At 49.2% G+C, this 22,848-nt stretch overlaps 1 protein-coding gene and 1 long non-coding RNA gene across 4 annotated transcripts in view; one reads left to right on the forward strand and one right to left on the reverse strand.

The window, feature by feature from the left end:
- The window catches only part of POMGNT2 (protein O-linked mannose N-acetylglucosaminyltransferase 2 (beta 1,4-)), an 82,126-nt gene that overhangs the window by 50,863 nt on the left and 8,415 nt on the right, over window positions 1–22,848 (reverse strand). The window contains exon 2 of one of the 3 annotated variants that reach the window (XM_082412884.1): window positions 5,935–8,236. The exons of the other annotated variants lie outside the window; for them this stretch is intronic. Coding sequence (XP_082269010.1) covers window positions 6,389–8,131 — 1,743 coding nt within the window. The 5' untranslated portion in view covers window positions 8,132–8,236 and the 3' untranslated portion in view covers window positions 5,935–6,388. Of the gene's footprint in view, window positions 1–5,934; window positions 8,237–22,848 lie in introns of those variants that run through there. 3 annotated transcript variants of the gene reach the window in all.
- LOC309637809 overlaps window positions 8,245–22,848 on the forward strand; it is a 201,401-nt gene continuing 186,797 nt past the window's right edge. The window contains exon 1 of the long non-coding RNA XR_014250826.1: window positions 8,245–15,709. This is a non-coding gene — a long non-coding RNA (uncharacterized lncRNA). The remainder of the gene's footprint in view (window positions 15,710–22,848) is intronic.

The raw sequence follows: 22,848 nt of genomic DNA on the forward strand, positions 1-22,848 counted from the left end.
ATTTGTGTCATATTTTAGATTCCACATATAAGTGATATCATATGGTATTTGTCTTTCTCTTTCTGACTTATTTCACTTAGTATGGTAATCTCTAGCTGCAACCATATTGCTGCAAATGGCATTATTTCATTCTTTTTATGGCTGAGTTGTATTCCATTGTATATAGGTACCACATCTTCTTTATCCATTCATCTGTTGATGGACTTATAGGTTGTTTCCATGTCTTGGCTATTGTGAATAGTGCTGCTATGAACATAGGGGTGCATGTATCTTTTTGAATTATAGTTTGTCCATATATATGACCAGAACTGGGATTTCTGGATCATATGGCAACTCTATTTTTAGTTTTTTGAGGAATCTCTATGCCATTTTCCACATGGCTGCACCAATTTACATTCCCACCAACAGTGCAGGAAGGTTTAGGGAAACCTATTTTTTAAACTGCATTTCACTTAATCCCTAATGAAGTTATGTTTCCAATTATTTACTAGTCATTTGTATTTTACTTCCTGTGAGTGGTCTTTTTCTTTTGAGATGTTTGTTCTTTCCTTGTTAATTTGTTAGAGATCTTTGAATCTAATTAGTGTAATCAGTCTTTTCGTTGTCAGCTATGTTGTAAATGTTTTCTTCCAGCCTGTCATTTGTCTCTTGACTTTGGTTACAGAGTTTTTTGCCAAGTGGTGAATTTTAATTTCCATGCAGTCAAATCTGTTTATCTTTCCCTTTAAATCTTCTGAGTTTCATGCTTTCTTAGAAAGGCTGTCACTATTTCAAGATTATTGAAATAATCTCCTATGTTTTTTTCTAGTATTTATACAGCATTTCTTTTACATTTACTCTAAATCTATATAAAATTTATATTTGAGAATTTGGTGAGGTTAGGGATCTAACTTAAGTTTTACTCTTCCCCCTCAAAAGTAGTCAGTTGTTCCAACACCATTAGTCAACAGTCTATTCTTTCTCAACTGATCTGAAAGTATACTCTTGCAATATACTAAATTTCCACATGTACTGAGGTCCATTTGTAAACTCTCTTCTGTTCTACTGATTTTTTCTTTCAGTTCTGGCATCAATATAACACTGTTTTAATTAAAGTTATGTTATTATTTTGCTATTTGGTAGGGCAAATTCTCATTTTTTTTCTACTTTAATTCCCTTCTTTGCTATTTTTGTGCATTTTTCTTTAACATGATAGTGTCAATGAAGCATACCACCTTCCTCCCATTGTCCTCAAAAATCCCATTGGTGTTTTGACTGGGATTGTAATGAATTTATAGATTAATTAGTAGGATTTTGACTCATTTGCAATATTGAGTGCTCTCATTCAGGGATATGGTTTATCGATCCATTTTTTTTTTATAACTTCTAGTAAAGTTTTCTTCAACAAACTCATTTTATAAGATACTTTATAATTTTTACTGCTATTGAGAATGAGTTATTTTTCTTGATTAGATTTTTTTCTAGATAGATTTCTAGATGCATATCAGAGTTTTTAAGTAAAAATAATATTTTCAAATAATAATAATTTTACATTTTTGTTGCACAATGTGCATATGTATGTGTGCATGTTATATTATCTTCGATTATTTTTGTCATCTTACTACTCTGTTTGGGCTCTCTGGAGGAAAGATGAATAATAGCTACAACAGCAAGCATCCTCATCTTATTCCTGACTTTAATTAGAGAACACCTCTGGAGTTTCACCACTGACTATTATTAGGGTTAAAGAAATAGTTTCTGATAAATGTCTTTCATTAAGTCAAGTTAATTTCTTTTTATTCTTAGCTTACTGAAAGAATTTTTCAAAAATCAAAAGTAGGGATTGAATTTTATTAAATGCCTTAATGTCTATAGAACATACAGTTTTTCTCATTTATTTTCTAATGCTGAATCGTCTTTACAATTCAAGAATAAAACTATTTGGCTGAGGTATATTAGGAATGATAGGGTTTAATTTGCTAATATTTTATTTAGAATCTTTGCATATATATTGATATATGGTCTAAGGTCTTCCTTTTTTGTGTGCTCCATGGCTGTCTTACTATTAAAGTTAAGCAGAGCTCATGAAATAAATTTTTTTCATTGTTTTAATGATCCGGAACAACTGACATAGGAATCATGTACTTCTCAAAGGTTTGACAGCACTCTCCCATAAAACCATCTGGGCCCTGTGCCTTTCTCTAGATCTTTTATGACCTTTCGAAGGTGCTTCCAACCTAGCGTGGGAGAGAGGAAGTTGGGGGCCTATCATCAACTTTCATGCCTGGCATATTCAGCAGGCATGGGAATGCAGATGTGTCCTGGGCAAGATTTAGGCCTTTGGAAGAGGGAGTATGGCTTCAGATGATTCAGGTATTTCTCTTAAGATCACCAATACATTTGTCTTCCTTTGACTTCTTGAATTTTCTCCTCTTTTTCTCGGTTCTTTCCAAGGATACTCTTATCAAGTGATGCTGCCCCCCCTGGACTCAACCATTTTTCACTTTAACAGCCTTTGCTCTGCCTTCTGGCTAAAGTGTCCCTTCCCTCCCTCCCGCTTGATGGACCTACACTCAGCCAGAGGTGGGATTGAGACAACTGTCACCCTAGAAAATGTTAAGGAGAGAGGAATGTGGAGAAACATTTCACTGCCAAAGCAGAGTTAGGGCTCCCATGTTAGGTATATGAGACTCATTCTACCTTTGTGACTCAACCTGCTCCTTTCAAGAAACAGAGCTAATACTGTCTCACTGCTGAGAGACGGAATATACAAACAGACAATGGCCAGACATCTATGACAACAGAACTCTGACCCACAACCTCTGCAGCCATCAGCTCAGGAAGTCAAACCACAACATCTGCAGCAATCGGCCCAGAATGGTCAGGACTTGACCATAACTGCCAGCTTCACTATTTTTTGTCCCCGCTTTCAACTCTAGACCAACCAGAGAAAGTCAAATATGCTCCCCTAACCAAGCACATAGGATGTCCCTCTTCAAGTTAGCCAACCTGCAGCTCCCCCTGCCCACGGCCTCCAATCAGGGCATCCCTGAAGCCTTCCCTGTTTTCCACTAGAAAGTCTTCCCACTCCTCAGTCTGCCTTGGAGTCTCTGCCGAAAGCAAGTGATGGTACTAACTGCCTTGCTAGAGCAGGCTCTGAATAAATAGCCTCTATTTGGGTGATCTCATCTGGGTGGTCTTTATTTCCACACTGCTTGCGCATGAGGCTTAAACAAAGTTCGAGGGTAATCTAGGTGAAGGCAGCTGGCCAGCGACCTACAGACAGGCAACTGAGCCACACCTCAGAGCAGCTTCCCTTTCCATTGAAATAGGTCCGGGTGGCTGCCTGGGAAAGGAGAGGAAATCTGCCCAGCGTGCGGGTTGGCTGCTCTGTGTGTGTGTGAAAAGTTTCTCTGGACGCCAAGCCAGAATCTTTCTCTCCGTGAGCAAGGCCCCAAGTTTCCAGCAAGCACTTTTGCGTCCTGATGCGGACAGGTCTCTTCAGCACAGGAACGGGGGACACAGGGCAGGCCCCACCTCGGCTACTCTCAGATGAGAATGGCTCCAGTTTGGGGGTAGAGGCCTCTCAATGTGCTGGTCTTCAGCAGGTGTCTCTTGAGTCCCTACCTTCTGCCTCTGAAAGTCTTTTTTTTTTCTTACGTATCCTTAAAATTTTTTTTTAATATTTTTGATTTTCAGAGGACTGGACTTGGATGCAGGAGTTTTGGATTCAGATCTGGGCTTGGCCACAAATGCTTCCGAGCACTGGCTACAATAACCACGGACATTTACTGAGCGATGACTACACGCCAGGTACTGTGATCCTGTTTACATGGATCAAGGCATTTGACCTCACCACCATCGATGGGTAGGCGTGATGATTGCTATCCCTATTTCGCAGATGAGGCACAGAGAGGTTAAGTGACTTGCCCAAGGTCACCCAGCTGGTAGGCGGAAGGGCCAGAATTCAAGCCCAGGCAGGAACTGTGCTAGCAAGCCTTCAACCCAGGACCACCACTCAAAGGCGCTCCCACTGCACCCCCGCCACTCTGACAGCTCCTCTTCCTCTAATCCCCTTGGGTTCAGAGCTGATGGCGAGGCAGGTCCACTTCCCTGGAGTGTAAGCAGCAAACGGTGACGCTGGCCAAGCACATTCACATGTGTTTGACTCCCTCCCCATTGCTCTTTGCTTTTTAAAATCTGCTCCATCTGTGAACTGTGTCCCCTCTGCAAACTTGAAACTTCATGCACTTTTTATCCTCTTCAAAACACACTCTCAGCCTCAGCGCGTGCTGGGGCTGCTTGCCCCCCGTGCCTCCCCAGCCATTACCTCTGGAATGAGTGATGTGCCAACGGAAGCAAACAGCAGGGGATGGTGAATCAGGATGTTCCCATCAACCTTAGAGAGGCTGCCCGGCCAGGACCCGCGATGCATCTGCAGTGTGGGAGTCGCGGGGGTCTGCTCAGCTGCAGCTGAATCAGCCTTAAGAGAGGCCGGCGGAGGGCCTCTGTCGAGGCCATCACTGGCCGAACCGCGGGCCTGACCCTGTTCCTCGGCACTTCACCCCCAAAGGGTAGCCCAAGGAAAATGATGGCGTTTCCAAGCAAGAGAGGCTGATGATTCACAACCCTCTAGATGCAATTCCAACAACCCCCAAAGCTCTGAAAATCGAAAGCTTTTTCATATGTTTGGTGCCAAAACTCATGTCCCACTCAGCACGAATATGCATACGGTTCACTGTGGACATCCCAGTGTGTTTGGTTATTGGGTGTAATCTCAGACCCTGCTGAGAATATTGCATAATACACGGTATAGGCACCAGATTACCTTCTGAAAAGTTCAGAATTTGGAATCACATCTGCCCTCCAGGGTTTGGGTATGGATTCCGGACCCGTAATGACTAATATATCACACATCCGGCATGGTGCTAAAGGTTTACACAGATGATTTCCTGAATGCCTTACAACAATCCCAGCTATATCATCCTCACCCTACAGATGAATAACTCTCAGCCAGTGACCAGGATATTCATCTAATGCACAGCTTTGCCTCAGGGACTCCCGATCAGCCTGGCACAACTCATATAAACAAACTACAGCCCGAGCTCCCACCTCCCCAAGGCCCCCTTTTCTTCTCTCCGCAGGAGTCAGACCGGCATCACCATCTGCCTGTGAAGAAACGGCTAAAACTCTTTCTCCTTCTCTGAGGATGAATTTGATAGTGAGTTAATTTTCTAGCTCTGTTGCCATGGAAGCCGGATAAAGGTTCAATGTCGGGTGTGGTATTCAAATATGACCTCTGATCTGTACTGGAACGACCCTGAATGAACTAAACTATCTGGTGGGACACTGGAGCCGAGGCGTCCCTGAGTGCGATAACTCCTGTAACCAGGCAGGTTCCTCGCGGGACCCTGGGAACTTACTTGTCTACGGGCTGTTTAGAAGATAATGGTTCCTATGGGGCTTCTAAGCCAAAGTGGCCCCCACAGCTACCAGTGGGGGTGCCATCTCCTTACCCTTGAGCAATCACTTGGGGAAGGGGGTAATAGAATGGCCCCTGGACTGGTGAGAGGACTCCCCCTGTGGAAGAAGTCACTTGATGCCGCCGTGCTGCCTTTCTGAGCATCTTGTGTTACGTCCTTCTAAATGAATCCGACGCCAGGTGTGTGTACCATAGTCTCATGTGTCTGAATGTCTAGTGACGCCTAAGCAGACTCTGGCAGACACCGATCTTCCTCCCCACAGCCCCCTCCCACCTACTTCCAGGCTTTCATCCCACACAGATGGAAATGGGATACTCATCCCTCATCAGGATGAAATCCAGCCAGCCTGCCTTGCCTCCCAGGCCTCGATGCCTTCCCCTTTGCCACATCTCCTTGGCTGACAATCCGGATGAAAGGGCATCTAGGTATTGACTACGACCCCCCTTCCCACCGTCCAATAAAAGACTTGACCGAGATGTTTATAATCATTTAATGAATGTTCCAAACACACACTTCATGGGGCTAGAGGTGAATTTCATGATGACGGAAGCTGATGTACCACCCACCCAAACGACCACGATTACTAGCAGTTTCCAGAAACCCAACACCAACCAGAAAGATGCCCTAGGAAACAGCACGATCACTTAGCCACAGAGGTTCTTTGGGATTCTTACTCTCCTCTTCCTCCTCCCCTTAAGGACCTTCTCCAGGGTATGGATGCTCAGGATGAGAGAAACGGGTGGGGAGGTCCCATCACACCTGTGCAAAGAGGCGCGCTGACAACCCCACACCTCCGATGCAACAAGATGACCCGAGGCACAGGCCTCAATAAATAAATAATTCCCAGAAGCCACCCCTGGGAGCTGGCGGGCCCAGGGACACCAAGCCTGAGTAGCCACCCTCCCGAGGCCTGGCCGGAGCGCTCGCTACGTGTTGCACACCAGCACGTCTGCAAAGGGTCCCTGGAGGGTCTTGTTGAAGATGCAGCGGACCCACACCAGGTAGGTAGTGAAGGGCTTGATGTTCTCGGTGAAGGTGTGGTTCTGCAGGGCCAGGATGTAAGGCACGTAGGTGTTCTCCCCCTGCTCCTGGAGCCACACCTCATACTTCACCTCCCTCACCTTCAGGTACTTGAGGTTCCACGGGATCTGCCAGGAGACGGTGAGGCGGGCCTCAGAGGCGCCCTGCACCGACGACTGGCACCGCGCCTCCCGCACCTTGCCGGGGTACAGACTGACCGTCCACTTCTGCTTCCTCGGCCCCGGCCGGCCCTTCACCACGCGCCGTATGGTTTGGATGAGCGACGGGATGTCCACCTTGGTGTCCTGGTAGATTCGGAAGAGCCACTCAGGGTTCCGGCAACAGAGGTGCCGCGGGACCTCCCGGCTTTGCAGGATCCGGGCCTGCTCGGCCCGGTCTAGGTGGGTGATGCCCCCCTGGTCCCAGGGCCGCTCTGGGTGCGTGACCGTGTTCTCTGGCAACGTGTTCCGCCAGGCTACGTACTGGAGGTCCATGCCGGGAAGCGTGGCCAGCGTCTTATAGGGGGTGTAGTGGTCAGGGTTGACAGCGTAGGGAAAGAGCTCCACCACGGCTGCCCCGCGGGGCAGGAAGAGGGCAGTGACCAGCTGGGCCCCGTGCATGCTGACCAGCATGGAGGCGTTGCTGACCAGCCGCACCACGTCTGCAAAGGCGTGGTCCTCCAGGGACACCGTCAGGGTCTTCATCTGAAACTCCCGGGCCAGTGCCAGCAGCAGCTCTGCCTCATTCAGAATGAGTCTGTCCTGGGTGCGGCTGAAGACCAGGAGGTACTCCTCGCCCAGGGGGCTGCCTGCGTGGCTCACGTTCAGCTTTTCCGTCAGGAACCTGGCAAACTGCCGGATCTCGTTGCCCGAGACGAGGATGTTGGCCTTTGGGCCCTGGGGCTGGACGAAGCCATACTGGTACCAGGTGGTGATCTTGGAGAGGCCCACGAAGGCGTGAGAGAAGCACAGCAGCCGGCCCAGGGCCTTCAGCTGCGCCCGCAGGAGGGGCTGCTTGGGGCTGAGCAGCTTGTAGAGGTCAAAGTGGGCGCCCTCGCCCCAGCCCTCCATGAAGAAGAGCCGGGCCTCGCGGGCCAGGCCGGGGAACTGCCGCAGGGTGTAGAAGAGGGGCAGCAGGTCGTCGTGGAAGACGTGCATGAGGTTGTCAGGGTTGAAGCGGTTGGCGATGAGGGCCACGTCAGGCACGAACACCGGCTTGGGCATGAAGCGCAGGGCGGCGGCCGGCAGCTCCACGAAGTTGAAGTACTGGGTGTTGTGGTCCTCCACGGTGGACAGGTCGAGCAGGGCCGGCTGGAAGCGCCGGGAGCCCAGGCTGGGCAGCATCACGGAGGCGTTGCCGTGGAAGAAGATGAACTCCTCGGCCTCGCTGGAGTAGCAGAGCCACTTGAAGCGGCAGAGGCGGTCGGTGTGCGTGCGGCCGGTGCACACCATGTGCGAGCCACCCTCCGTCAGGATCCGCAGGGCCTTCGCGTAGTCGATCCGCATCGCGGGGGCGGGCTCCGGGGCTCGGCTGCCGAGGGCCAGCTCCTCCTCCAGGGAGGCCGCATGCTCGCGCAGCCGCACGTGCTTCCACAGCACGGCTGCCAGCACCGACACCAGGAGGGCGTTGAGCACCGCCGAGAGGTGCATCCTAGCGCCGCGGCGAGGCCCTAGTGAGACGACGGCCCCTGGGAAGCACCTCGGGCGTGGCAGGCTTTACCCATCCCTGCAGGCACCCGGAGGACCAGCAGAGGCCTGCGGGAGGAGAGAAGGAAAAGGAAAAGGTGTCTGCACGGTGTCTGGAGTCACCCCGAGCGCCCGCTCTGCGCCAGGCATTGCGCTGGGCTCTGCTACGGCACTGGATCCTTGCTTGCATCGTTCTGCACATTTGAAGATACGGTAGGCTAGACCGTTGTTCAAAAATATTCACTCCCCTCCCTCCCCTGCTGCTTCCATGGGGGAATATACATCCCTGCACCTGGACTTTGGGCGTGGCCACATAACTTGCTTTGGCCAATGAGATGTTAGCAGACAGAACATATCAGGGGCTTGAAAAGTGCTTGTGTCTTTGCCCTCTTTATACTTAGGATGTTGCCATGAGAAGACTGTGTTCAGCCTAACTTCCTGGTCCCAGGAGAAGAGATCTGTGTGTGGGGCACAGCTGCTCCAGCCATGCTCAGTCTGGCTCAGCTGACCCCCAGGTTTGTAACTGAGTCCAGCCAAGATCATCAGAACCACCGGTCAAACCCAGCCAAGACCAGGCAACACAGAGACATGTGAGCTGAGTAAGTGCTTCTTATTGTAGGTCACTGAAATTCTGGGGCTGTTTGTTATGAAGCACTGCTGCAGCAAAAGATAACCAGCAAAGGTATCTGTGACAAGCGGCCTCAGGGAAGATCCCCATTAAGGGCCCGACATTCCTGGTACTGCAAGGTAAGGACTTCACCTTACCATGGGCACATACGGGACAGAAGGCCTGTGAGCTCAGTTCCCAGGCTGCACACCAGGACCCCGCATGCCCCTTCTCAGGACACGTGGCACACATGCATGGGGGAGATAGGGAACATCTGCTCTTGCTTAAAGCTCCTGTTTGGAAATCAGGCCTGCTGGTTTTTAGATCTCCATGAAAAGATGGGTAGAAACTTGTCGCCTCAGTGGTCCACTAAGGGAACTGTGTCTGAATATCACCACTGACAATGGTTTTGTATACTGAGGCAAAACCTCCAAAGGGTTAAACTTCCTGTCCCACATACACACACCGACAGGGAGGCCTGGCTGAGCTGTGGGCATTTGCTCCCATTTTTTCCGTACCACCGGGAAGGGTATCATACCTGCTCTGAGGCCCAGGACTGTTCAAACGATCGAAGAATCTCACCCTCAGCCCTCACAGGAACAGCACGGGTAACACCTGACACCAGCCATGGGGTGAGAGAATAGGGCAGGGGCAGCTGCCTTCTTAGCTGGCTTTTGACTGCACCTTCAGTCAGCCCTGTTCGTCTCTAGGGCAGGGTCTCTATAAGCCCAGAAACCCCGTAGCTGAGAAATCTGTTTAAGCATCAGTCAGCGTTTCCCAGTCTTTTCAAACCCATGCACCCACTAATAATACAGAGAAACTCTTTCATGCCTCAAACTGACCTGTGAAGTCCAGCATCCCCTTCCCCCAAGAATCTCTCACACACAAGACTCTCTTCTGCAATATCTGCTCCCCAAGACAACAGGATTTCATCAACTTCTACCTTCTGAAGTTCGTATTTTATATCTATATCTGTAATATGTAAAATAATATTGCTGCATATACTTTTCCAAATATATGTGTCCCCATCTAGAAATTCTCCACCCAGCCTCACCAGCTAAGAACTACTTTGCTATAAGGTTGAACCACGTTAAATTGCTGATAGTTGACAATTTCCGACCAGTGTCCTATGGTCCCGCCACGGGAACCAACTATCCTTACCACCACCGTGGTACAGACAGTACCAAGGCGGCTCGAGAGAGAAAACCTGGTGTACCCAAATAGGGGAGAAGAGACAGATCTCCCTTACAGAACTCCAGTTAATAAATGTAGAAGCAATGATGGAAAAAGAAAATCACCATTTGGCAAACATCATAGCAATAACTGTTTCAGGCAAGATCCACTGATGGATGCTAAAATTAGTGGGTGAAAGTATGATGAGAAACAGGAAATTTGCATAGTCTCCAAGTATCTCCCTATGAGATACATATTAATGACAAAGGTAAAAATAGAAATTTTACATCAGAGAAGCTTGGCAGACATCCCCTGAACCAAATAATCAACATTAACATCACCCATAATAATATAGTGACATCGTGTACCCCTTGATATGATGTGCTGAGAAGGGTACCTCATTTCTGGAGCCTTCTTGCCCAAACTACATAACTTCAATCTATATTTCTAAATGGGGAAAACTTGGTTCTAGCTCCAGTTCTAGCTCTGAATATGGTCTATAGATTAGTTAATAAAGAAAACATTAAACCCCAATTGAAGGATATTCTACAAAATACCTGACCAGGACTCTTCAAGAGTTAAAGTCATAAAAGACAAGGGAAGACTGAGGAGGTCCCAGATTGGAGGAGAGTAAGGAGACAAGGCAACTAAATGCAATGTGGACTCCTGGGCCAGAAAAAGGACATTAGTAGGACATTGGTAGAATCTGAATAAGGCTCATGGTACAGTATCAAGCCTGTGTTAATTTCCTGGTTTTGATACTTATACTGTGGTCGTGTAAGATGTTAACATTAGGGGAAGCTGAGTGAAGCGTTTTTTGTAACTTTGATGTAAGTCTCAAATTATTTCAAAATAAAAAGTTATTAAAAAATTAGATAACTTAAGAAATAAGAGGACATAAGTATTTATAGGTAAAATAACATGTATGTGGTTTGTTCTAAAATACTCCAGCAAAAAAGGCATGGAGAGAGATGGAAGAAGACAGTAGAATATTGGTAGTTGAAGATGATGATGGGGTCTTTTTTTGATCCCTTTTGAGTTTGTTTGACATTTTGCATAAGAAAAAGTTAAAAAGGAAACAAAGAATCAAATAGATCACTATTACAAAATGACAGAATACTGGATAGTGGATAAGTAATAAATTAATGCTCAGAAAAAATAATAAAATAAAATAAAGCTTTCCCTGGAGGGAGGGGAGGCAGAAGGGCACGGCATGAGCTGGTGCATGTTTTGCTCTGACCGTAGACAAGAACGGCGTCAAACAGCAGCTAAGGCTAAAACACACACCCAGGGAACATCAGAAAGCAAGACGCCCAGGAAATGAGGAAAGACCCACCTCCAACCTGAGCAGGCATCTGGGCCCCCAGGTACTCACCGCCTCTCCAGTGAGCATTCTGCTACCTGCCCCTCACCCAGGTGTCCTCGTGGTGAAAGGCAGGCTTGGCAGCAGGTGGGGAGGTGGAGCAGGGGCCACAGGCAGGCAGGAGGGCCAGGGGGCTGTGTGTGCAGCAGCCAATCCCAGTTAAGTCACTGAGCTTGGGGGCCTTGGGACAAAGCTTATGGGAAGCAGGGAACACGGGGGTAGGGGTCTCGCGGGGCCAACAGGCAACCAGGCAGAGACCAGCCTTACGGCCTGGGGAATGGGAAGGACGGCTTCTAATCAGATGGTAAGTCCTCCACCCACCCCCAGGCCCTGCCAGAATGGCGCTGACAGAAGGCAGGACACATACAGACTCGCCCACGTGGACCTCTCATGGACGCTTCAGGCTTTCCAGTTACCCTTCCAAGAGGGAAAATGGGAGAAAAGGTTTGCTGGGGATGGACAGAACATTTCCCTAGAAATAAAGCATGGTGGTTAAAGCATGGGGCCCTGAGGTCAGATTGCCTGGGTTTCTAACTTTACCACTTACGGGCCAAGCAGCCTGCGCCAACATCTGATGGGAATGCCCACATCTGATGGGAACGGTCACGTAAATCCCCCAATCACATCCTCCCCACATGAGATGGCCCAGAGGCGTCTTCTACACTGGCTCCCAGAGCTCCTAATGGATTAAGTGGATTACACAGTTGCCCGCAGTGGGAACTAGCCTTCTTCCCCACCCTGTCTCCTTTCCCCACTGCCCTGTTCATGTGTATTGCGATCAAGTGCAAATAATCTACTTGCACTTGAATCCTTGTCTCAGAATCTGCTTCTGGGGGAATGTTAATTAACACAGATATTATTGTATTTTGCCCCTGTGGAGACAGATGGAAAGCTGCCCTTGTACTCTCCCCTGCTGTGAAACAGCCAAAGTGTGGTAGTGAGAAAGCCAACAAGAACTCAGGCAGTCACTGCTTATCATAAAGTCCTTCCAGCCTGTTCCCCACGGTCCCCGCTCTGTGTCTGTCCAACCCCCAACCCCAATTGCACCGCAGCAGCCCACAGATGCCTGGAGAACAGAAGGATCAGGCAAAATCCTCAGAAATGTTTTCAAAAGATAACAGATGGAGACAAAGAGTACATTAATCAGACCCCTGGCTCTAAGGAAGCCAAGATTCTCCTAAGTCCTGTGTGCTGGCCGAGGAGATACAACTTCTCTGGACCAGGTACCAGGCTGCCGGAAGAGGAGGGCGGTGTCCCTGCTGCCTTCCCCGGTGGAGTCTCGTTATGGAGGCAGATTAAGAGCAATGCTGGCCAGGGGCAAGGAGGCAAATAAAAGGGGCCAACTCAATGGCCCTGGAGACACCTTCTCTGCTTGTGGTGCCGAGGGCTAACTACAGAACTATGTTCTTTGGAAATAAACTTGTTACACGGAAAAGACAGTCCCTCTTGGACTTCTAAGGTGCGGCATCAATAGCTTGGATGGTGTTGTCTTCAGCACACCTACTCCCTGGCCTGGGGGTCCCAGGAGTGGAGGGGCCTGTCACTTATTATGAGCGGACCACTCTGGTCTCAAGTTACCTGTCAAGCCACTCTGTCCCAAAGCCTGGTCTGGAGCAGGGGACCCTCTCCCAGGAGAGGTAAGTGGCAGGGAGACCAGGGGAGGACGGCCATGCTAAGACAGAACAAGGCCTCAAGGCTTACAAAGGGCACGTGCCCAGAGCACCTGTCTTCCAGCAAGGAGGCAAGCTCTGAACAGATCCCCAACCCCTCCTGAGGCCTGGTTCTGTGGCACATGGTGGAAAGCTGTGCCCGTGAGTCGTCCATGACATAGGTCCTGAGATTCCCTCCTTCATTCTCTTGACAACAGGATCGGTTAGAGGTGGGCAGGCAGGGCGCTGACCTTACGTAACTACCACTATGGCACAGCCAGCAGCCGAGCAGGATGGACGCCAGCCACGGCGCTCCTCCCCCCCGGGGGGCAGCCCTGGCGGGGTGCGGGGCAGGGCAGCCTGAACTTCCCGTTGACTCACCCAAAGGAAGATATGTCCGTATCTCCATCCATTTCTATCTATATCTATTCATGAACCTGAGTCCAAAGACTTAGGAGAACATGCAGGAAACGGGAGTGAGGCTCTGCATCAGCCTAAGTTAGAGTAGGGTATGAGCAAGAGATACAAACATTAAAAAAAAAAAAAAAAAAGAAAAGACACCCCCATCCTCAAGGTTCTCCCTGTGGCAGAGGAGACAAGAGGCTGCTGTGAACACCTGACGTGGCGCAGCTGTCAGAGAGGCAGGGAACGCGTTCTCGGGAGCGCTAACGGAGGAAGCATCTTCACTGCTGGGGGTGAGGCCGGGCCCCCACTGCTAGACGCGCTCCTCCTGCCCCACGAATGTCAGAGAGGCCCTCAGTACAGGCGACAAGCTTTCCTTGTCCAGTGGGACCAGCCCAACCCCACTTCTGGTCACTTCCTGTGTCCTCCTGATTAGACACTCATTTGGCCTTTGCTTAAAAATCTGTTTCCCACTGGTCTCCCCCAAAAGGCTCCCCTAGAGGAAGAGCATCGTCATGTGCATGAGAGAAGAGTCTGCTTAGGAAGCTGGGAACCCTGGCAGCTTTCCCACACCACGGAAGTGCATTCAGTCTGGGCGAGTGCAGGTGTCAGGACACACACAAGACGGCAGAGGAGGTTTCAAGCCTCCTTCCTCATGGTGGTGGTCAAGAATTCTTCCCAGGCTCTTGCTCACGCTCACCTTCCTTCAGACTACACGTGAGCTGGCTTTATGATCTTGGCACGTCCGTCCACCACCTTAAGTCTCAATGGCCTCATCTGTACAATGGGAAGAATAACCTCCTCGGGGCGTTGTAAGAATAAGTGAGCTAAAGCATGTAGAGTATCTAAACAGGCCTCAAAGCACATCAGCTGTCATAATTATATTTCCATTAGGGCTCCTAAAATTAACAGTGAACGAAAAACAGGTACCAAACTGTATGGCCTCAGACCAATTCCCAAAAGGGCTGAACCCCCAACTGCTTTGGGAAGCACCCTCACCATCTCCCAGCTTTGCTCCATCTTCCTAATGACTTGTTTCCTTTCTCTGTGAAGATGGCCCCATAAATTTAGAAGACGCTTCTGCCTGGTCTGAGCAGCTGGTTTCCAGTACAAAATTAACATGCAGAACCGCTGCCACCCTCAACGTTTTATGCTGGCAGGGTACTTAAAAACTATTTGTGCACTTCCTCATTTAATCGGAAAACCAACATCTAAGCGGCTAGCAAAGCACCAGTAACATTTTCCCCATCTCACAGATCAGGACACAGAGGCGAGGAGAAGCTAAGTAATGTGTCCCAAGGCCCTCGGCTTGCATGGAAAGGCGTCAGGATTTGAACACGGAGCGCGTAAGCACTGTCTACGCTAACAGGTGCCCAGGCACCCCTGGGACCTCATCTTCTCTGCATTCAGGGCAAAGAGGTCCCGGGGACTCAAATGTCACCACGTTTGTCATTCTCTGCTTCCTCTACCTCAGGCTCCACATTTAGGACCCAATGGATATGGGGCACAAAGAGCTTACTGGCTCAGCCAGGACAAAGAATGATAGAGCAAGAATGTTTTTCGATGGTATATTTTTAGTGTTAGAATATTTTCATCAGAAATGTACTCTAGCCACTATGGAGAACAGTATGGAGGTTCCTTAAAAAACTAAAAATAGAACTACCATATGACCCAGCAATCCCACTACTGGGCATATACCCTGAGAAAACCATAATTCAAAAAGAGTCATGTACCAAAATGTTCACTGCAGCTCTATTTACAATAGCCAGGACATGGAAGCAACCTAAGTGTCCATCATCGGATGAATGGATAAAGAAGATGTGGCACATATATACAATGGAATATTACTCAGCCATAAAAAGAAATGAAATGGAGGTATTTGTAATGAGGTGGATGGAGTTAGAGTCTGTCATACAGAGTGAAGTAAGTCAGAAAGAGAAAAACAAATACAGTATGCTAACACATATATATGGAATCTAAGGAAAAAAAAAAAAAAAAGGTCATGAAGAACCTAGTGGCAAGATGGGAATAAAGACACAGACCTACTAAAGAATGGACTTGAGGATATGGGGAGGGGGAGGGGTGAGATGTGACAGGATGAGAGAGTGTCATGGACATATATACACTACCAAATGTAAAATAGATAGCTAGTGGGAAGCAGCCGCATAGCACAGGGAGATCAGCACGGTGCTTTGTGACCGCCTGGGGGGGTGGGATGGGGAGGGTGGGAGGGAGGGAGATGCGGGAGGGAGGAGATATGGGAACGTGTGTATATCTGTAGCTGATTCACTTTGTTATAAAGCAGAAACTAACACACCATTGTGAAGTAATTATACTTCAATAAAGATGTTTAAAAAAAAAACAAAAAAAACTTAAGATTTACACAATTTTCTTCATGTGAAAAAATAATAAAAATTTTAAAAACTTTGAAAAAAAAAAAGTTCAAAGTTCAGCTCGGCATCTGAGACAGGAAGGGTACAATAAATTTTTAAAAAGTCTCCAAAAAAAAAAAAAAAAAAAAAGAAATGTACTCTACTTAAGTTTGGTAGATATAAGATGTTTATCTAGCTATTGTTTCTTTAATTTTGCTGCCAAGTCAATACATAGAAGAATGGGTTCAAGCTAAAAAAAAAAAAAAACAAGAATATTTTTCAAAAGAAATGAGAAAAAAGAAATAAGGGATTAAAAACATGCTTAAAACAGCCCTCTAGAAACTGAGGCAGATAGAGGATACTGCCAATTCACCCCCCAAAAACTGCTTTACTCAGCTCCTAGACCAGATACGTACTATCAGATTCCCACAGACGGCAAATCCTCCTTTCCGGGATCCCATGTACTCCAGGAAGCACCGGAGGAAGGTGCTGATGCCGCCGCCACACCTGCAGACACACTAAGAGCCGGGCAGGAGGAGCCGCCACTGTGGAGGCTCCCGCCCGAGGCTGCTCATCCCGCACTGGGTGCAGGCTCCACTCCTGGGGGGCCCTGCCCGGCTCCAGACACAGGCACAGAAAAGCCATTCACAAGGGCCCTGGCATCTCATAAGGAGTACAAGCCCCAGGAATTCTAGGCCTAGAGCGGGGGGTACAGACTCACATGCTTACTAAGGCCAAGAGCCAATGGGGAAAGTGAAGCCAGGAGCGAGCAGTGTGACCCGGAGACCAAACGCCCAGGTTAAAGTTCAAGCTGACGAGGGCCTGGCAGGAAAGCGGCCCGGTGGTACCTACTAGTATTAGTCTGCTCCGGCTGCCATAACCAAGTACTACAGACTGGGTGACTTAAGCAAGAGAAATTTATTTTCCCACAGTAGTGGAGGCTAGAAGTCCCAGATCAAGGTGTCGACATGTTTGGTTTCTCCTGAGGCCTCTCTCGATGGCTTGCAGACGGCCACCTTCTCACTGTGTGCTCACCTGACCTCTTTGTGTGTGCTGGAGGGAAAGAGATCTTTAGTGTCTCTTCTTCTTGTTATCAGGACACCAGTCCTATTGGATTAGGGCCCCACCCTTATGACCTCATTTAACTTTAATTACCTCCTTAAAGGTCCTTTCTCTAAATATAGTCACATTGGGGTTTAGGACTTCCACCATGAATTTGCAAGGACACAATTCAGTCTGTAACACTACCCTTCTGGTTTTTCCAGAGAAGCCAGAAATCCATTTAATATGTGAAATGTCCTAATCTGTAATTTCTGGCAACTATTCAACTTGAGTGAAGACGGCAGGTAGGCCCAAGGGCTGGGGCTGCTGGTACAATGGGACCAAGGATGTAAGCTCTGGTCTAAAGTGAAGCCCTCTCCTGCTGGCCTGGCCAGCTGCACTGGGTTCCCAACTGCCAGGACCAGCCGCTGTTCACCGGCCACTCCCCCAGGAGCAGGGCTGTGGGGGTCGGGGGAGCTGGGACTGCCAGCACCTGCCAGACCCAGGCTCAGAAGACCAGCAGCGCCCATGGCAAGATGTGGGGTGGCAACAGCGCCTGCAGAAGGTTTTATATGAATAGTATAACAATCTTACTTTTAAGGGTTGTTCATACTCCCGACTGAAAATCGTAGAATTCTTATTTTGTCATTTATTGAAAAAAACTGCTTTTATCCCAAATGCAGCCTGAATTACTACTGCTGAATTATGGAAGCTTTCTGTCCTGCACTGATGTGTCTCACACGTTGTGAGTTAGGGAAAGCAAACGAGTTCCAATAACTCAAACACCCTCAGAATGATCTCTCCCCCTGCTCCCTCCCCCTCCTATTTATTGTTACCAGAAGCAGTGTGTAGAACTGGTACTCCTAACATCACGCTTCTATGGGCTCCAAAGTTAGATCTCCATCCAGTGCTATAGACAAACCTGAAGAAACACTGACAAGACATCAGGTTTTCTGCCAAAAGCATTTACCCTTTGGCAAAATGTTGGCAGCCTCTGAGTATTCCTTGTAAAACCCAACATTTAATTGACCAGGCATATTTAACATTTAGTTACGAGTTCACATGCTTAGACTAAAAACTTAATTTAACATGGATAGTAACTCCTTGCTTTAGTATAACGGGCAAAGCAAGGCAAAGCTGCAGACATCAATCCTGGGTCAAGCTAAAGATAGTGACTCTACTTCCTTATCAATTAAAGAGGATGGAACTCCTTGTGGGGGGCGGGCAGAGGAGCAAGAGAATTCCAGTCTGTGTGACTCTGGTAGGATACGCGGTGGCAGGCTTTGCTGAGGACAGCCAGGGCTCCACGGCGCTCAGCACAGGCGGGACAGCTGAACAGACGGAGGTGAGCCCAGCCTACCTCCGACGCGGAAACCCCCGCTCGCACAGCCTGCTGCGTCACCACCTGGCTTTTGCTTGGCACCCATGGGTCACTTGCAAGTTAGAGCTGCCTGTGTTGGCCCTTTCTGGCAAAACAGAAAAGCACTACTACGCACCAATGGGGTCACGAACAGGGACGCAACAGAGAATAGAATCGTGTGAGTCTCGGCTGTCATGCTCACCCAGGTGACACAGAACACGCCTGCATCAGGTTTTCTACTGAAACTGCAAATTCAAATAAAAACAATTCTTACAGGAACTGCACAGTCCCCAATGTGTACACAGATCCATTTGGGCCCTCAGGTCCAATGTGAGAAGACTGAATTCATCAAAAGGGTCAGAAGGCCACTCACTACAAGAGGCGTAAAACATTCACAAAGAAGAACGAAGAAGTGTGCCTGACAGGAAATGGTGCTGTGAGGCACCATTGTCATTTATTGAAAAAAACCGCGTTTATCCCAAATGCAGCCTGAATTACTAGTAGCTTCCGTGAGGCCACCCACGGAAGCTACCTGAAGGGTGAGGGAGTTCTGAGCAAGGTTTTGGAGGTGTTTTGGTGGTCTGGGGGCTAAGAGGAGTATCCCTGTTAGGTGTCCACACATCCCTGCTGACAATGACTGCTACAAACCTCCAGCCACAGCAGACATCACTGTGCCCAGTTCTCACATCTGCCCACCAAGAAAGTCATGGGGCCACCAAGGCAGAGGCTCCTCTCCCATCCCAGGGCAGTGATGGCCAGGCCTGAAGTCATGCACAGCTGAAAGGGCACTGTCTTTATAAGACAGTGGGGCACTCAGGCTGCAGAGCAAGTGTGGCCAGTGCCAGGAGAAGGCAGGGCGTGAAGCTGCCAGGAGACCTGTGTTTCACCAGTGGAGCCCCTTGGGCTCAGGTGACCACTGGCGAAGCCCTCTGCTGGGGGAAGCCGTGTGGTGTCCAGGTCACAGCAGTCCCTGCCAAAAACCCAGGGAGCCTGGAGCCCAGCATTAGTGAGTGGAGGGAGGTGACAGGCCTCGGCTTGGGTTTTCCTTTGGCCTCATCACCAAGGTGTCACCCTCAACTCCTCCCTTTCATCACCACCATCACCACCACCAACTCCACCACCTCCTTCATCATCATATCAAAGCCAACATCCACTGGCCAATCACTAGGTGCCAGGTTCTCCAATTTACATGATGATCGTCATGTTATAGATGGTAGAACCAAAGGGCAAAGAGGTTAGAAACCTGCCCAAGGTCACCCAGGAAGCAGCACTGAGACTCTAACGCAGTCAGGGTGGCTACAGGGTCTGTCATCTCTGTTATTTGTTTTTCTTTTATCTGGAAATAATCCCAGACTTACAAAAAGTTGTAGGTATAATACAAACAGCTCTCCTACATCCTTACCCAGATCCAACAACTGCTAATTTGACACATTCGTTTTACCATTCTCTCTTTCTCTTTTTCTGAACTATTTAAAAATAAGCTGGAGGGCTTCCCTGGTGGCGCAGTGGTTGAGAATCTGCCTGCCAATGTAGGGGACACGGGTTCGAGCCCTGGTCTGGGAGGATCCCACGTGCCGCGGAGCAACTGGGCCCGTGGGCCACAATTGCTGAGCCTGCGCGTCTGGAGCCTGTGCTCCGCAACAAGAGAGGCCACGACAGTGAGAGGCCCGCGCACCGCGATGAAGAGTGGCCCCCGCTTGCCGCAACTGGAGAAAGCCCTCGCACAGAAACGAAGACCCAACACAGCCATAAATAAATAAATAAATATTAAAAAAAACAAAATAAGCTGGAGGGACTTCCCTGGCGGCGCAGTGGTTGAGAATCCGCCTGCCAATGCAGGAGACACGGGTTCGAGCCCTGGTCCAAGAAGATCCCACATGCCGCGGAGCAACTAAGCCCGTGTGCCACAACTACTGAGCCTGTGCTCTAGAGCCCGCGAGCCACAGCTACGGAAGCCCACGCGCCTAGAGCCCGTGCTCCCAGCAAGAGGAGCCACCGCAATGAAAAGCCTGCACACCACAACGAAGAGTAGCCCCCGCTTGCCACAACTAGAGAAAAGCCCGCGCGCAGCAACAAAGACACAACACAGCCAAAAAAATAAAAAATTAAAAATATAAGCTGAAGATGTCTTGCCCCTTTAACCCCTAACACTTCAGCATCTATTTCCTAAGAATGAGGACATTCTCTCATATCACACAAAATCGGGAAATTAATATTGATATGATACTGTTATGAATCCGTGGTCTCTATTCTGTGGTGCAGAATCCAAACCAGGATGAAGCCTGGCGGCCAGGTAGCATGTCTCTCGTCTCCCCCATTTTGGGCAGCTTCTGAGCCTTTCCTTCCCTCTTATGACCCTGACAATTTTTAACAGAGTCAGATATTTTCTAGTATGTCCCTCAATTTGGGCTTGTCTGGTGTTTCCTCATGATTAGACTGAGGATATGACCTCTGTCAGGAATCAGAGTCTACGTGCTTAATTGTTAACATGAGACTATTCCACGTGAGTCCTTCTGGGATACATCCAGTGGGGCAGCCAGGATCAGGAAGGATCCAGAAACCCCATTCTGTGTAGGATGCTCAAAGGGGTAGGGCCCCTTCCTTGCGGAAGAGAAGCCCCTGGAACCTGGGCATTCTTCAAACACCTGAGGGGCTGTGCAGCAAGAGTGAGGCTGCTCCAGAGGGGGGGGCTGCACCCCTCTCTAACAGAGTGGACACATGTGCATGACGGTGACATGTGCAACCCAGGCCCCAGGCTGAAGGGCGGACTTCAGGTACCTGTAATTCCCAGCAGCTGGCTGCCACTCTGCACCTAGCACGGTGGTATGGGCCGCTCCAGGGCACTAAAGTAAGGCCTGAGGGGGAGTCACAGGGAGGGGACTCCAGCGTGGGAGGCAAGAAGAAGCTTCTCTAAGGGTTAGAGCTGTTCTAACATTGAGGGATCGGCTACTTTGTAAGGCAGTGAGCCTCTCCCCTGCTGGGCAGTGGTCCAGTAAACCGAGGTCAACCTGTGAGGCTGGCGGGGGCTGGACATGGGGTCCCCCAAAGCAGTGTCAGCATCACCTGGGATACGAGAAATGCAGAATCTGGGGCCCCCTCCAGACCTGCTGAACCAGAATCTCTGAAGGGTGATTCAGGAATCTGTGTTTTTTAAAAAAGCTTCCAGGTGATTCTAGTGTGCACTCAATTTTAAGAAGAACTCCTCCGAGGTTTTTCTAACACTCCACAATTCTGCAATTCCCTGCTTCTAAATACCCAGCAGGGCATTTCTGTCCAACCCAGGGTAAACAACCAAGGACAACCCTCCCCTTCAATAAAGGCTAGTAAACCCTGTTCCCAGCCTCTGCTAAGACAATGCATAAGCCTATGTTCTGGGGCACACTAAGAAGGCTGCCATACTCTAAGCCCCTCTTGAGAAATGGTTCCCCAACCGACACCTTCCCACACAAGCTGCATCACTTCTAATGCTGAAGTGGCAAAAAACCAGCCCAGGTCTCTAGGCCACAGCTAAATGGATACGAGCGGAGCCTGGGTCTACAGCAGCCACTGGTGGGAGACCCTGAAGAGGTCAGATCCAGCGGTGGCGCTTTATCAGATGTCCACACCCGCAGGCCCGCAGGCAGGAGGTAGGTCTCCTGAGAAATGAACTCCTGAACAGAGTAAGGCTGGACTGCTTCTCTGGCCCCTTACAGTGGCCACTGTACATCCCTCTTGTAAGCTCTGGGACCCAGCATAACGGTGGTAACTCCTGAAGCCCCCCAGGATGTGCCATGATTCCTGTCACAAACCCCCCACTACTGAAGGACCCTGAGATGTGTCTTGTCACTGGGTGTGTCTAAAACAACCGGACCCAAGGGTCTGTAATGGGGACAACAGTAATAGTGACAGTACAGCAGACCAGGTCCCCAACCGCTCCCTGAAGCCTGGCCCAGGGCTGAGTACCCACTGCCCAGCCAGGAAGGGGCCCTCTGTTAAGCTTTTAAAAGTGGAGAAAGGAGACAACTCTTAGCATTAAGACTGTACCGATGGTCATCACCACTGGCAGAGTGAAAGGTGTGATTCCCTGATAGACCCTGGGCCCTGAGTATGTACCCAGGGAAGCCAGACAACATGGAAGGATCGATAGCTCTTCTGAACAGGTCAGGAAAAGAGGATGCTGGCCTCTGGGCAGGGGGTGGACGTTAATGCTACCAACATCTTACTTTACTGAGCACCTACTATGTGCCACGCACTGTTCTAAGCCCTTTCTCTGACCCTTTTCACTTAAGCCTCACAAAAGCCCTCCAATGCAGGTACTCGTATTATCTCCATTTTCTTTTAATATGAAAAACTAAAGCTTCGTGGGGTTAAGTACTTTCCTCTAGGTCCTGCAGCTCAAGCAGGAGCACCAGAATTCAAACCTGTGTCTGACTCCAGGGTCCACAGTGCTTCAGACTCAGAGGTACAGTTGGTGATGGAGAAGCAGGGTAGACCTCAGAGCAACGAGCTTTTATCACTCAAGGGCAGAGCAGGTGTGGATGCTCTGGTAATGCAGACCCACAGGCCCTCAACTGTAACTTAGCAACCAAGGCTTCTCTTGTGTAACTACTCCCCACCCGGCCAGGCAGAGAGATGCCCGGCACTGGCAGGTGGCTCAGGGAGCTGTGGCCATTCTCTACCCCAAGGAAGGTCTGGAGAGCACAGTGGGGTGACAATTATCCCACCTGCCCCGGTG

This window comes from Balaenoptera physalus, assembly GCF_965194825.1.
Source record: "Balaenoptera physalus genome assembly, chromosome: 11".
NCBI lineage: Eukaryota > Metazoa > Chordata > Mammalia > Artiodactyla > Balaenopteridae > Balaenoptera > Balaenoptera physalus.